General features: G+C 24.2%; 1 protein-coding gene across 2 annotated transcripts; it reads right to left on the bottom strand.

Moving 5' to 3' along the window:
* Window positions 1-3,053: 3,053 nt before the first annotated feature.
* LOC145829733 (72 kDa type IV collagenase-like) lies at window positions 3,054-15,150 on the bottom strand. 2 transcript variants are annotated; one of them, XM_082937601.1, is made up of 14 exons: window positions 15,051-15,150; window positions 14,886-14,940; window positions 13,915-14,035; window positions 9,977-10,128; window positions 9,625-9,744; window positions 8,954-9,130; window positions 8,479-8,652; window positions 8,013-8,274; window positions 7,489-7,625; window positions 7,126-7,385; window positions 6,341-6,482; window positions 5,690-5,852; window positions 5,428-5,537; window positions 3,054-3,269 (listed from the first exon to the last, which is right to left on the bottom strand). In XM_082937601.1, exons 1-14 carry the CDS (start codon window positions 15,144-15,146, stop codon window positions 3,169-3,171), a joined length of 2,070 nt encoding a protein of 689 aa, XP_082793727.1. In that variant the 5' UTR covers window positions 15,147-15,150; the 3' UTR covers window positions 3,054-3,168. The 2 variants fall into 2 exon arrangements, with proteins under 2 accessions (XP_082793727.1, XP_082793729.1); XM_082937603.1 differs by having other exon boundaries at window positions 7,561-7,625.
* Window positions 15,151-16,064: the final 914 nt, after the last annotated feature.

The following is a 16,064-nucleotide window of genomic DNA, read 5'->3' as shown; positions in this document are numbered from 1 at the left end:
AATAAACTGGAATAAAAGTTAATAATTATAAAAGTGTATGTACATTTTGTTATGTAAAATAAATAAACAAAAATACCTAACTGAGTTTAAACATGACCTTAAGATAATAAAAAGAAGTTTACGGTGGCTTTCTATATTTAACAATTCAGCAATTCATACAAGTAAAAGACTTACATTTCGTTTGTGTTTAAACCAAAAGCTTTATAACGCTATGTTGTGTAGCTACTTTTGGTGTCTTTTTTTTGATATTTAGTTTATACCATTATTACAACATCGAGAAATAGTTTTTTAATTTCTTTCAGATTTTTTTTCTTAAATATCTTTAAAAATTTTATGGATATAAAAAAATAAATCTGAAAAAGATTTTTTTCGATAATAAAGTATTTTATTTTGTTTTTCTTCTTACTTTTTAAAATTTTTTCTATTAAGCAAAAAGTTTTGTTTAATGCAGAGTTTTTATAAAGGTTTACTTGTGTTAGTAAGAGTAAAAATATAATTTACTGTGCAAAAAAATTTGATTTGTTTTTAAAATAGTTGAAAATAAGTGCATAGTCGTTTTTACTTTGTTTTAATAAACTATTTTGTAGCTTTAAACAAATTATAATGTGTTAAATACTAACATATACAGTTAAACGCTTAAATATGTAGTTTTATAAAATAATTTTTAATTAAAACATAAAGTCAAAACAATTCTTTTCTTAGTTATCTTAGGGTAAAACTTATTTGTTTTTATTTCGAACTAATGAATTAATAGACAACTAAAAAGTAATAGTTTTTATTCAAACACAAATAAAAATTTATTAGCAGTTTTTCACAAAACGTGTTAAGTTGATATATGAAAAATATAATAAATTTATTTCTGCAACTTGTGACTAAAACTTTATAATAAAGATTAAGTAAACTAACTTTTATTAAATTGAACTATATATTACAACAAAAATAATCGATAAAAACTGACAATTTAGGTTAGTTGTTATGTTATAAATTTTTCTCTAGAGGCTTTAGTTTCTAAGGCATAGATGATTACAGATATTTATACATTTATTTTTGTGACTAAAGTTTTTAAAATGTATATAATTTAGTTCTTACAACTTTTAGTTTAAGATACTATAAGTTTTTTTAAATGATTCATAGTTTTAGACAAAATTTATATTATTGTCATAATCAATATATTTTACTGTGAGACTTTTTTTTTTTACTTAGAGATAAACATTTTATTACAAATTATTACAAAATTATATATTTTTGAAAACAAATACAAAGATCTCAACTTTGTTTTTTAAACTGTTTAAAATTTATAACAATTAAAAAAAAATATAAGCACTCATCTAAGTTTCTGTGACAGCTAAAATGTCTTTATTATACAATATAGTGTGTAGACACACATTGAGAAAGTTGCTTAAAATCAAATAACTTAATACTTTCAAACGAAATAAAAAACAATAAAAAGTTTGAAAAGTAAATTGAACACTACTCAGGTGAAGTTATGTTTTTTTTTTTTTCAAATTTAGCTTTAGTTAAATAACTTAAACTATGCGAGTTTATGAGTTTTGCAACTTTTTGTATAAGATATCTTTATTGTCAACAATAGAAACTTTTCTAACATTTCCAATAAGCTTACACATAATTCAATAAAAAACTTTGTGAACATATATGATTTTTATATTTTTCATTTTATTTCTCTCGTGATCAAAAATTTCAAATGCAGTTTAACATGCATTAAAATATATAATAACTTCAAAAGAATTCATTAATTAACACGCATATGATACTAACCTTTACCCTTTAAAATACTTGAAAAAGGAGCGGCTGTAAGTTTTGAAAAACTTAAAAGCTAGGTTTTATAGGCTTTAAAAATATCACGATCAGTTATACAGATGAAAACCATGTGCTGATTTTTTTCTAAATAAACTTGCAACTTATTCTACATTTATTAACTTAAAACAAAGTATTGCGTTGCCTAACCATTATAAATTAGAAAATTTCATTAAAAAAATATTTTCACCAAATTTGAAGTACCATGAACGGTTTTAGAGAAAACCTTTTTAATATATTTTCTCCAACAAAGTAATGTTCTACGGGGAACTATTTAAACTGTTAAAAATTTAATTTGTGTTATCAAAAAACAATGAAAAATTTTATTGTAACACTTTGTCTTTAAGTTTTTCCAACATTTTTGAACTTATGCCTTTATAACATAAAATCTTTTTGATACACATTTTCATAAATACACAATATCATAAAACACAACCTAGAAATAGTTTATAGCCATATAATACTTTTTGCACAGTTCAAAAACGACAAAAAGCACAATGTATAAGTTATACAGTTAGTCATGTGTTATAAATGAGTAAAAACATTTAAGTAGATACGTTGTATTATAAGTTATACAAAACTTAAGAAATATACGCTTTTAAACAAAATTTTAATTTTGTAAAACTATATAGAAAATATATTTCTAATACTTTATATTGATTTCTATAAAAAAATCGTATTAAAAAATTTTTGTTTAATATTCTTATATAAAGAAAAGAAAAACTATCGAGCGTTATTATAAAATAAACTGTTTATCTTTTCCCTACCTAAAAAAGAAATATAATGTAAAACTAGTACATAAATTAGTTACAAAATATACAGTTTCAATATGATAATATTAAAAAAATTGTAATTATTAGAACTACAAGAACTTTAATGAAGTAAGCGAAACTTTTGTTCCTACTTAGTTAATAAAGTTCAAAATCTAGCTCTTTTAAAATCAAAAAGCTTAAGTTAAGTTTTTATTTTAATCTTTAAGATTATTTTTGAAGTCTTAACTGTTGATGATATGTTGAAAAAAATACAATAAAATGTAACAAAATTGTATTAAAAACTATAGAAAAATTTAATGTAAAGTAAATAGTATACAAAACTGAACTTATCTTAGAGAGAATTTTCGAATTTTTTTATTTAAATGATTAAGTACAGCTTATTTTCATTAGAATTGTAGAAAAAATTAAACACTTTAAACATAAACTTTAAAAATCAAAAACCGCATAAAAAAAGGCAGTGTCTTAAAATTTGTAGCTCTTTAAATTTCGTTGCTTTCCCGATTTATTTAAGATTTAGAAAATTAAAGTGAAACAGTCATAAATAGTTGAAGTTTTTCCGAAAAATACCGTACCAACAGCCTCAACACAACAAGATTGATTTTAAACTGACCGTTTGAATGTTTGTTACGTTATAGTTATCGATTATGACTTGGTCCTGTTCGAAAAGTAGAATGGAAACTCCTGCAGGGACAAATTATTTCAGTGTATAAACATTTTAGTGCTTAATAAACATTTTATCCGACTTAATAATATTAAAAGTTAAAAAGCAAGCAAAAAATTTATTTTAAAATTTAGATAGATAAATTATTATTATATATAAACTAGTTCTAAAATACAAAAGGTTCAAAAAACTTTTATTAAATATACTTAAACTTGTTCGAAAAAGTAATTCATCGATAATAAAGAAATTTTTGCTAAAGAAATTCTACAAAAAACGTGAGATATTTTAATTACTCTCTAATGTTTAAATTAAAGTATTTTCATGTTTAAACCATATTACCTAAGTTTTTGTTTTAAATATTAAGGTATTCATTTAATAGTAATAAAACTAAAGTTATAAATGAAAATAAAATGTTTCAATAAGTTAAGAACAAATAAATCTACTACACCTATAAAATCATCTATAAAATTGTATGAAGGGTATTTAAAGATTCTAGGTCTTTGAACTAGCATACCAAAAAAGAAAACTAAGTTAAAAAACGTTCAGTAAAATATCAAATTAAGTTTAAAGCATATGGTTAAAAATATGTTTAAAAAAAACTTGAATGCAATTTTTCTTTATCCATAAGCAGTCAAGGTTTTAATAAAATAGATACATAAACAATAAATAACAGATTAGTTTAGACTAAGATCTCAAATGTTTAGGCTTCTCACATCTAATCTTTTGAATATTTGTAATGCTTTAAATGTTTTTAAAAATATCAAATAATTTTTTTTAATGAATTTTTTAGATTTTTTAATAAATTTATAAAGCAGTTCAGTAGGGATTGGAAACTTTTTTCAGGGCGGGCTAGGTTAACAAAAAAAAAATTTTCGCGGGCTGGACTTGTTGAAAGTTAGTCTTAAACTACAGCATAATATTGGAAAATTTTACAATAATAATTAGAAAAACTCTTTCAAAGTTTACTTACAATTAGATAATTCCTTAACTATTAGTCAATAAACATTGTACAAAAGTTTAAATTAAAAGCATCTTTTAAAAAACTTGTTATAACTTGCAAAATAAATTTTTCAGCCTAAAAAATGTATCGCGGGCCAGAAATTTCCATTTGCAGGCCGAATTCCACTCGCAGGCCGTACGTTACCTACCCATAATTTAAGTCAACTTGTTCGCAAAATCATTTTTGTTTATAAACATGATTTAAAAAGATACTGTTTAACCTTTAGGCTTTTTGAAGTAGTTTTTTAAATGAGTTTTTGTGTTGAAATTAAAATTAGTCGTTGTTCAGCATTTTGTTCAGAAGCTGCATAGAAAAAAAAGACATATCACAAACTTATATAATCTTGTAAATAATTAATAATAAGTTTAGAAACTATTAGCAGCAGAGTAGTACAATTGAAGGGTGAATAATACGGAAGGAGAGGTTTGTATAATAATCCAAACTGGGATAGTTTAAATCATTTATTTATAAACTTATAAAAAGCAATATTTAAAAAATAAATTGAATTCAGTCCTAGAAGAAGGTATAATTATAAAATTATGCCGGTAAAAAATAATTTTGAAAGAAAAGTATTAATTAGAGATAGTTCACAGAAACTCAGGAATCAGAACTATCAGAATTTAAAGTGCAGACTTTGAATCATTTTGCACCCAGGAGGGCGATAAAAATGAGATATTGTGAGCCTATAGTTAAATAAAGTTAGATAATAATAGTATATGTTTGCGTTAGTTTAAATAATTAAATGAATTTTGTCCTTCAAATGGCAAACTCATATTAAACTTAAATGATGTTAAGGAATTTAACAATACTTAAAATAAGTCTTAAAGTTTTTTCGAGGTTTTAACCGTTTTATTATCCATTTTACATTACCTATCTCTAAAATTTTAAACTACATAAATAAAAGTTACATTTATACAAACTTATTCAACTTAAATAGGGCGTTTGTTTTAGGTTTTACTGAACAGGTGTGTTTACAAATATCAAAAAAAAAGTTTTATAGGTTGACACTAATATATTTAATTATATTTTTGTTTCAAAGAAATAACTTTTTAAATCAACTATACTATGAATCATTGCGAAATTTGTTTAGTTATGTAGAAGTTAAAACTACTTGGATGCGTTCTTTTGTTATAATTTTAAAGGCTTAAAAATTTATCGTGTAAGAAAATTTGTCTAACTTTTAGATAATGGGTGATTTATTGCACTTTTTACACGACCATACTTCGAATTCCAGACTGTAAGTTTTTTTGGATTCTTTGCATGCATTTTGTTTGTTTCTTCATTGTAGCTGTGTGGTCGAAAATTTAGTTTTCATACTTATTTTATATGATTATGCAAGATAAAATTAACCAAGTAAATTTTGTTTTTAGTAAATTTTTGTATTTTACTAGTTTTTTATACTATGAGCTGAAAAAGTTTAATAATTTGAATAATTTCTACCTAAAAAAGTTTTTCTTTGTAAAAAATGTTGTCCATTTTCTTCTAGATCGATTCCAGTTTATTGCAGCTTCAATTTTTTTTATTTTCCTTGGAAACCCTAGCTCGGATATTGGGGTAGGCCCAGATTTTTTCAAGAATCCTTGAAACTCCCAAAAATAACTTCCTAGAAATTTAAATTTAGATACATAAATATTTATTTAATTCTCCTTTAAACGTTAAATCGGTTTAAAATTTAAACTATTAAGTTTCAAACTTTTATAAAAACTTATATCTAGTATATTTTTTTTCAGATTTAAACTAAAAAAATAGAAAAACTTGTGCTTTTACTTAAATGTAATTTATACTTAATTCATAAAACTAACAGGATTATAAAAACATTAATATAAAAAAATTCAAACAAGTTCACAAACTATTTGTAGAACACTATAAAAATTTCAAAAATGAGTTTGTTATTAATTGATGCCGATAAATTTAGGCTTAATTGACTATTACAGTATACGAAAATTTACTGAAACTGATATTTTAAACCCAAATCCGGCACCGTTTTAAAATTAAACATTGGTTAACAGTTTAAAACTTTTCATATCAGAAACGATAACAAACCAGTGATTTTTGAAATTTAGATTAGATAAAACCAATAATTTTTATTACCTTTAAAAAGAAGAATAGTTTCATCATGTGGCCGAACGTAAGCAGCGTCAACATTTACCGGCCCATTGAAGTATGTTCTGGATATTTCGTAAGGACCACTTTCACGACCTGTTCGGACATTCCATCGCCAAACGTAGGTTTCCTTTTGGTTACACAAACTTTACTTAAAAGCATGCTTATAAGCACACTTATTCTTAAAAATAATATTAAAGTTTATCGCTTTTATTTTGGCTTACCGATCATCAAAGAGTGTTAAGACCTATACAGTTTAGTTAGAATGTTAGGAAAATAAGGATTTTTTTTAATTTGGTTGTAACACTATATACAAAATATCCATGGTTTTGTTATAAACTTATAAGTAACTTTTAAATTTAGAAACTATGTATTTTTAGTTTTAATACTAAGTTTAAATGTTTCTATTTATCAGGATTTTTTGGTATTTAGTTCAGTGTATTTTTTTAGTAAATATTTTTTGAGCACCTATGAAACTTTTTATTTACTCAAATAACAATTTTACTTCTGGTCTTTGTGTCGTACGTAATTTATTAAACATTATATCATAATTTACCTATTTTTAAGTTATTTGAGTTTTTATTCATGTAAACACTGCTAATACAAATCTAAATTTTTTAGTTATTTTAAATAAAAAAACTTTGAAAATCAAATTTGAAGTTTCAAACTCTAAAATATCTAATTAAGCAACTTAATAGAAACTGCAAAAGTATTATACTATTTATAAAGCAGTGTAGTATATATTTTCAAAAAAATTAAGAGTAAGAAAAAACCTTAAATAAAAATATTTCACCCTGTATTTGAATTGCTGCGTCTATACTCGTTAAATTGCATATCTTTTTTCTGCTATTTACAAGTTTTCGCAACATCTTTTTTTCCATCAAATGTTGCAGTGAAAAATACTTTTTATGCTTTTTGTGCTTACTCTTCAAATGATCGTATTTTTTTGATACTTTTAAACGAATAGGCTTTGATTTTTTAAAGTTTTTCTCATTGCTGGAATTAAATTGCTTTCTTACTTCACTAATTTGTTCTGTTTTATTTATATTTTTGTAATTATAGAGACATCGTTTAAAATTTTTATAACCTATAAAACTATTTTAATTAAATGGTCGTGTTTTAGTTTTGAATCTTACTTGTGTCTTTTAGATTGCTCTTTGCAGTGCAATTATTGATAGAAATAGGTTTTAGTTTAAACAATTGAGGACCGTAAAAGCGACGAGCACCTTTGATGTCAATCTCATGCAGAGCAAACTTCTCAACGTATCCGTACCTATTTAAAAGTATTAAGTTTTGTTTTTGAATAGAAAACGCATACTTTATATGTTTTTTATAAAGCTATTGATAAAAAATAAGCCTAAATAACTATAAAGCTACTATTCAAAAACTCTTAAACTTTTTCTGTTTTTATAAAGTATTTTATCTAACCACTAAAATTGAGGTATTTTAGCTATGCAATTTCAAAACGAAAAGCGGATTTAAATTTATAAGTTATTGTAAAAAAAATCGTAAGTTAATTATAAAAAAAATATCAGCGCAAACGATGGAATCAAAAAATAGTGATGTTCCAGTATAAGTCTCTAGTTGTCGTATTATACAGTAATTTATATATAAAAAAGTTTTCAAACAACTTAATCTTTATAAAACTATCCAAACTAACTTCTTATGCATTATTGACAAACAATTGTTAGTATGTTTCAATCCAAGAACATGGCCTATTTCGTGGACTGCTACCAAAAACAAGCTGTAACCGTTATCGCAAAACGCGTGTTTACCATCGTTGTTGTAGTTAGAGGTCGTGCTGCACCACAGTAGACCGTCACTGCGGCCATCGGTCGTACACTTGGTGTAAATCTTGTTTTTGTAGATAAAAGGAAAATGACATTTGCCACCATTTGAGTTTCCTTCTATAGTGCTGTTCACTAAGTGATTATTTTTATTATTGTTATTTAATTTCAATTACAAATTTAAAAATATAAACTAATAGAATAGAGTTTAAGTATAACTAAAGCTTTGGTTTTAAAATTAAACAAACTAAGCATGTTACTTGGTTATTTTATTTTAACACTAAGTAAATGGTCAAACTCATTTATTTTATTAACAGATTAAAAACGTTTTCATTTTACTTGTTTTTGGACAATAACCCCACTTTCCATCAATATCATAGCGATGAGTAGTTGAACAAAACAAATTTCTATCAGTATCACTTTTGTATATACAATTGTTATGTGTTTTATTTTTGTAGACGAATGGAAAATAACAAGGTTCTCCGTTGCTGTTTCCTCCAAACGTCGTTGTGTCTATCAAAAGCAGTTTTACTAATTAAAAAATGCCAAAACTTATTAAGTTATTAAACTTTAAAAAAAAATCCTATACTTTCAAAGTTGTTCTAAAAAGATTATGTTTTTTGATGTTTTTAGGACAATTATAAAATGCCAAAATTTGAAGTGTTTTTATTTGTAAAATTTAAAAACATGTTTTAAAACTTGCCATTTAAAAAAATTATTTTGTATTTGAATTCAAAAAACGACATTGTCAGTTACAAGAGAGTGTTATTATACTAAAACCTTTTTATAAACAAAAATGTTCAACGCGACCAACGTTCACTTTCACACAGTCCAAACTTTCTGTCGTAATCGAAATTGTTAGTAGTTGCGCACCACGTTATATGTGGGATGTTTTCAACCGGAATGCAGCTCGTTCTTATTATGCCTTTGTACAAAAAAGGAAAAACACAAGAAGCGTTGTTGGAGTTGCCAGCGTACGTCCTTGTATAAGCTAAAATTAAATAGTTTCTAAGTTGTTACTATTGGCAATTTATATTTTAAATAAGTTTCTACATAGTAATTAGCCAGATTTTTGTTTAACTAACCATAATATAAATAAAAAAGCCTTACAAAAGAGGTTTTTAGACTATTAAACATTTTATGAATACAAATTTAGTAAATAATGCCACTCAAAATATATTTTTTTGCAAAATTAAATTTTGTCAAACTACTTACAACATTAATAACAATTTTAGTACAAACTTAAAAACAAAAGTAATTTTTTTTTAAACTTTGACTATAACCCCTTACCCTCGGTCGGTAGCTATTTTTTTCATTGATTTTTTTTAATAACTTTATTAGTTATTTTTACTATCACTCTTACCCCTAACCTAAACGCATATTTAGTCAAACTAAAATTTTTACAAACTATTAAAAAAAATACAACCTTATTTACTTAAGTAACTTTAAAGTATTTTTTATTTTTGTTGCGTATAAATAACATACTTCTTCCTTTACCATAAGACCACAACAAAGAGTCATCAAAATGAATATCACCGTTTGGAAAAGCATGGGCTAGACTTAGACTTACACCATTGAAATTGCATTGCTTATCACCATGTTCTCCTTTAGTTAAAAATTAGTTTGCAAAATGAATTGCTAAAAATAAACAATTATTTAAGTAGTTTAAAAAAATTTTTAGTAAATAACTTAAATCTATAGTCTATTGATTTAATACTTGAACAATGAGATAAATTTTATTTAATACTGTAATATTTTACTTTGAAAATATTCTTTTAGTTTTTACAATGTTTTCCTGATATTAGACATACTACATAGTTTACTAATTTTTATTTACCGTAAACAAAAAGTATGTTAATGTCAACATCTTCTGTGGTTTCTGTAACTTCTTCAAACTTCAGGTTGACGACTTCTTCCCATGCTCTGAACGCGTTTCTTATTTCTTTTCTTTGCTCACACTTACTCATGTCAGTGGTATATTGTGCTATTCTACAAATATATATATATATGTATTTATAAAATTTAATGCAGTTTTCATGATTTAGCTCCTTACAGCTTTTAGTAAATAAGCAAGTTTTACAAATTAAATAAAAAGTACTTCATTAGTTTATTTAGTTTAGTATAAATAAGGTTTGACCAAATAAATTCAATTATCAGTCTACCGAAGCCTTGTGGTCTGATGATCTTAGGATCAAACTTTATGTTAACTCGAGCTTGTCTCACGGCACAGGAGAGTCCAGGCTTAGCTCTGTAGACTTTCACCGATGTTTTTTTTTTATAAGTACTCTATAGTACATATAGTTTTAAATTTTGATATACAATGCACTTCTGTGATTACTAAAAAAATCTATACAATAAAAGCAACTACTAAAACCTAAACAAGCTCCTTAAAAAACCAAAAAGTGTATTTAGTATCCAAAAATAATAATTTTTTTATTATTTTATCCAACTTTTTTTTAATCTATTTACAATACAGCTTTAAAACCATAAAGGTTAAATTTATATGGCTATCGTACTCAATCATAACTTACTTACCATAAATACCATTTAAAATTATAAGTTTAATATATTGTTTGGTAAAAATGCATTATGCACCATTTTAAAAGTGTACTTTATCGAAAACAATGTATTTAAAAACTTTACTGCATACGTAGACTTATCCTTTTTAATTACAACTTTATAAATTATTATTATTTTTTAATTAATAAGTTTCTAATATATTGTGAAAATCAAAATATTTTTTCTAAAATTTATACTTCAATAACAATAAATTTTAAAACAGCTACTGTTCCAAAAAAGGTTTTAATAAACTTCCATTTATGTTTTCTTTGAAAATACAAACATTTTAGAGAAGAATTATAGATTAGAGAGAGCTAGAATTTCAAATTAAAAAAGAATTTTTTTATGCTTTTTATTGTTAAGTTGATAGTAAAGTATTTCAATTCAAAAATATTTAATTGTTTATGAAAATCAAAATTTTTCACTATTTTTTGCAAATCGTGTATTAATGCAACATTTATACTATATTACATTTATAAGATGTAACGTTAAAAGGCGTTAAATCCTGGAGATCCTGATAAGCTAAGCTTATTGGAATAAATACCACAGATGCTCTTGTGCTAAAATTTTATTTCAACTAACGGCGTTTCACTGCTCTCAAATAAATTTAAGAACAGGTCTACGGAGTCTATAAAATATTAACACACATTAGAAAAAAAGCAGAAAAAGCATGTATAATTATGTATAGTGTTTATGTGTGTTAGTATTTTATAGACTCCGTAGATCTGTTCTTAAATTTATTTGAGAGCAGTGAAACGCCGTTAGTTGAAATAAAGTTTTAGCACAAGAACATCTGTGTTATATTACATTTATATTTTTTACTCACAAGGTAGTATTTAAATTGACTATTATTTATGTTTTTAGCTAAAAAGTTTTTCTCTGTATAACAAACCCTTAAAAAAATGTAGCCGCTAAAAGTTAGAACATATTTGAAAGTGTTTTCGAAAAAATCAACAACTTACAATTGTTGTTATGAGCCAAATATTAAGCTTTGAAAAGAATAACTTTATAATTAAATATATTATTTAAAAAACAAACCAAGTAAACTAGTATAAAACTTATAAATCAACTTAAGTTGAGGCCGTAATAAGTATAACGTAGAATTTTACAACTATTATTTTTTAGTAGGGTAACTCAAGTTTTTTGCCGTTATATGAAAAAATTAATCTATATAAAAGCCAAAAATCAAAATTTTTGAAAATCACTTTACAGTTTGTTATAATTTTGTTTAATTTTTTACTTGTTTTTTACAATTATTGCTAAAAGCAATATTAAAAAAAAATAAAAAATTAATTGTTATTTTAAAACATACATTTTCTTCAAGCTTTGGTGTTTTTAGTGTATATTGTTAGACACCTTGAAAAAAATATTTTATTTTCAGACCCTTCTTTTTTTTTAAATACATTTATTGCATTGATCACAACGCTATATTTATTTGTTATTTAAGCTGTTATTATTTAAAATAAAGCTAGAAGCTTTTAAGCGGCATATAAAATAAGTATCAATCAAATAAATTTATAATGAAATTTATAGGTTTTTTACACAACTGGTCAGAAAACTTAAGAAAATATATGTATATAATAACAGTATTCGCTGGTTCATAAAAATATTGATAAGTACAATGAAGGTATGTTTTCTCTAACTTACTCAATTTTTCCTTAATTAATTTAAATATTTCGATTAAATGTTGTTTGGAACTCTTACAAGGTACTTCGCAACTTTTTTTATTATCACTTAATGTCATTTTAAGAACTATACCAGTTTAAAACAGTGTCGCTACTAGATATGATAATATATAGCTAAAAAGTTAAAAATCACTGATATAAAAGTAAAAAAAACTTTATTGTTACTATCTTAAAAAGCAATTTTCAAGAATTTAAACTTTTGATCAGAAAACTCTTCTGTTTTTGAATTTTTTAATTCGTAACAAAAATATTCGTCCGTTCTTAAACTTTAGATTCTTGTTTTAAAGTTTATTTAACGTTAAATTGTTTATAAACATAGTAAACTTTAAAAAAAAGTCTAAACAAAAAATAAAAGTATATAATGAAATGAAGTGTATTGTCTTAATATATAAGTTATGTAAGGTTTGTTTTAGAATTTCAATTAAGTAAATCATTGTTCCTAACTAGTCCTTTTTTGATGCTTAAAAAGTAATTAACTTCATGGTTTGTTTCTATATCCTATACATATAACAACTTTTTTCAAACCAGAGTTAAGTTTTATTTAGATTTATTCGTTTACTTTCCTTTTAATTTTGAAGGATTGTCATTTTATACTAAAATAAACAGGATTAATTTTTGTTCTGCTAAACGATTTTTAAGTAATATTTTGTGAATAGGTTGTCTATCCATAAATTAATGTAAAAAAAAAGAAGTCAGTGTGTACAAGTAAGTTTAGAAAGTTTGAAATATAATATTAAACGTTTATTTGAAAACAACATTTATAAAGTATGCAGTATATATCATCTTAGTTATGTAGTTAATGTTTAATAACGTAAATAGTTACATGATTAATAGAGTTATATATTTATTATATGTTGGAAAATTTAGATTTTTTAAAATTATAATTGTTATACCACAATAGATTTATTTAAAATAAATCTTAACATTAGGATGATCAAAAATACTTATTAAGCTATTGGAAAAATATTTTTTATCAAGTTTTTATACCTGTACAGTTCTATTGTTTTACTTATTTTGTTGTTTGATATTGCGTTTTTATATAAATATATAGATATGCATGAACTTTAAGTATTTCCAAATAATTATACTAATGTTTTTAAGTTGTATAAAAAGACACTAAAGTTTTTAAATAAAACATATGTATAACTACCGACTATACATTATGTATGTTCAAAAGTTACAAAAACATAATGTATATATAAAAAGTAAGTACTAACTTAGGGGTGGACAGCGTTCAACCCGCGACGTATTTTTAGCTTACAATTATTTTGCAAATCGAATAAAGCTTTGGTTTTTAACAATAAAACTTGTGAAATGTTCTCTAATTTTTGTCTTTAGACACAGTAGTAACTATTTACTGTTTTGAACTTTTAATTTGGTTTTTTTATAACACTTTTTTTCAAAATTACGTAGCCAGCCTGGATTTTTTAAACTATTCCGGCATGCTAGTTTTTTTTTTTGTTAAATCCGACCCACCGATTACAAATGATGCACACTCTTAGGGTAACCGTAAACAAAATTTTTTTATTACCTATACTTTATGATGAATTTTCCAAATCTTCTATAGTTATCGAAATGTACATAACTACTTGTTGTGTCATTACTAAAGCCACACTTTTTCATCTGCCTCTCGTAGTCATTTGCAGTTAAATCTGTTTTTTTATTTATCTATAAAATTTAAATTTACAATTCAGCGTTAATGTTCTGGTATTTAGTTATAATCTACTGTAAATAGAAAACACCTTTTTATATGATATTAAAATTTTGGTCGGCAAACTGCGGCCTGCGATATACTTTTTAGCTAAAAACATATCTTCTTTAAAGGACAAAAAACTGTGATAAAAACTTACAAATAGGCTCTTAATTGAATAACTAGTAATTACTAGTGCTTTTTTATAGCATATAGTTTTATCACCTTATTAATTTGTAATAGTAATTTTTTTAATTGTTATAACTATTTTAAGTAGCTGCAAACATTTTTTAGAAAACTGGCCTGTTCCTTATAAAATAATATGTATAAAAAAGTTTACACTTTTTTTGATTTTTATGTCTATAGTTGCTAAAGTTTTAAAGATTAACTATAAAAACAACTGCACAATTTAATTTATGATGTTGATTTACAGTGAAAATTTTTAATTTTTAGAAATTAAATTAAATACTCAGTCTTAAAACATTTCATTTTTAGTCGCAAAAAAGACTAATAAAAAACTGCACATAATAAATTTAAAAAACTCCAAGGGCACAGGCAGTTAATTGACTACGTTTTTTTTCAAATCAATTGAATTTTTTAAAAGTAATACATTTAAAAATTTAAAGTAAAACTATCAAGACTATCAAGAAAATTATAACCACAATTCAATGTTTTAAAGTTTTGTTTAAAGTATATAAACAAATTTGATAGATAATAATAGTATTTAATAAAATAAATATTTATTTTCCTAAGATATTGACTATTTTTACTGAAATTTATATATAAATTTGTACAATATAAATTAAACGAACCCCGAGGATAACGTTTGTAATGTATTGACTTTACTCTTCTGGCTATTCTTCTTCCCTTTGGTAAATAAAATACAAAGTTTCAAAAAAGATAACTAAATGTTAAAAACTATAACTTAAAACACAAAATCTAAATTATAAAATAAACTTTTACAACGCAAAACTTACCTTTCTAGCGTTTGTATAGTGATGTTTACTTACAGCTGTGGCAAATTTCAAAAGTACCAGAACAAAAACTAAAAGCTTTATTTTATGTTTAGTCATTTCTGAAAACTTATTTCACCATTAGTTTATAAAAAGAGTTATCAGTTTCAATAACATCACAATAGAAAAAAACCTTTGTAATATAAGATGTTATACAAGTTTGTACAAAAATTCTTGAGTGTTAAATGTTTGCCAAAACAGCTACCTAAACAAACATTTACTTCTTTTAGCCTTTACTCTAAAAAATATGCTTTTTTTCAAACTTCTGAAAAATATCTTTTCCTTATAAAAAACGTACTGATTGTCTGTTGAGAGCTTACAGTGAACTTAGTAGGTTAACGAAGGTTTTATTGCAGGATTACAATAGATACTCTATGCACGTTTCACATCTGACATAACAAAGTTTTTCAACAAAGCATTTTCGGTGCTTTTTATTGTGTTAGTTTTATGTCATGCAAAGCCGCGCTTTTGACGATGAATGTTGGCATTATCATGTTATTTTTAGCATTTAGCAACAACTAAAGCTGTTTTTATCGCCAATAAAAAAGTTGCAATAAGAACAAACGAAACGCATTGCAAAATTTTCATCTTACAAGTAAAAGTTGACTATCAACAACATATAAGTTTTGAAGTAAACGTTGCTTAACAATTATTACAATTTTTTAAGAGAAAAATCTTAGCAGCTGTTAAACAGTTGAATATTAAAAATCTACTTTATATAAAGTGTCTATTTTTAGTATTTAAACATTATATAATTTTGAATAGATTTCTTACATTATATATATATATATATATACATTATGCACATATATATATATTTTGATAAAGTAAAGTTTTAAATAAAACTACTAATTTTTGGTACCTTAATCAAAAATGTTTATACAGACAGTAAACTTAGAACTAGCTCTAAACATAAACTGTGTTTTTAAGGATACTTAAACATAAAATACTTATTTTTTGCGTTCAGAAAGTCTGTCT

Source organism: Thalia democratica, chromosome 2, assembly GCF_965202585.1.
Source record: "Thalia democratica chromosome 2, ktThaDemo2.hap1.1, whole genome shotgun sequence".
Taxonomy (NCBI): domain Eukaryota; kingdom Metazoa; phylum Chordata; class Thaliacea; order Salpida; family Salpidae; genus Thalia; species Thalia democratica.
Note: the sequence above shows the minus strand (reverse complement) of the source record. Positions and strands in the feature narration are given on the sequence as shown.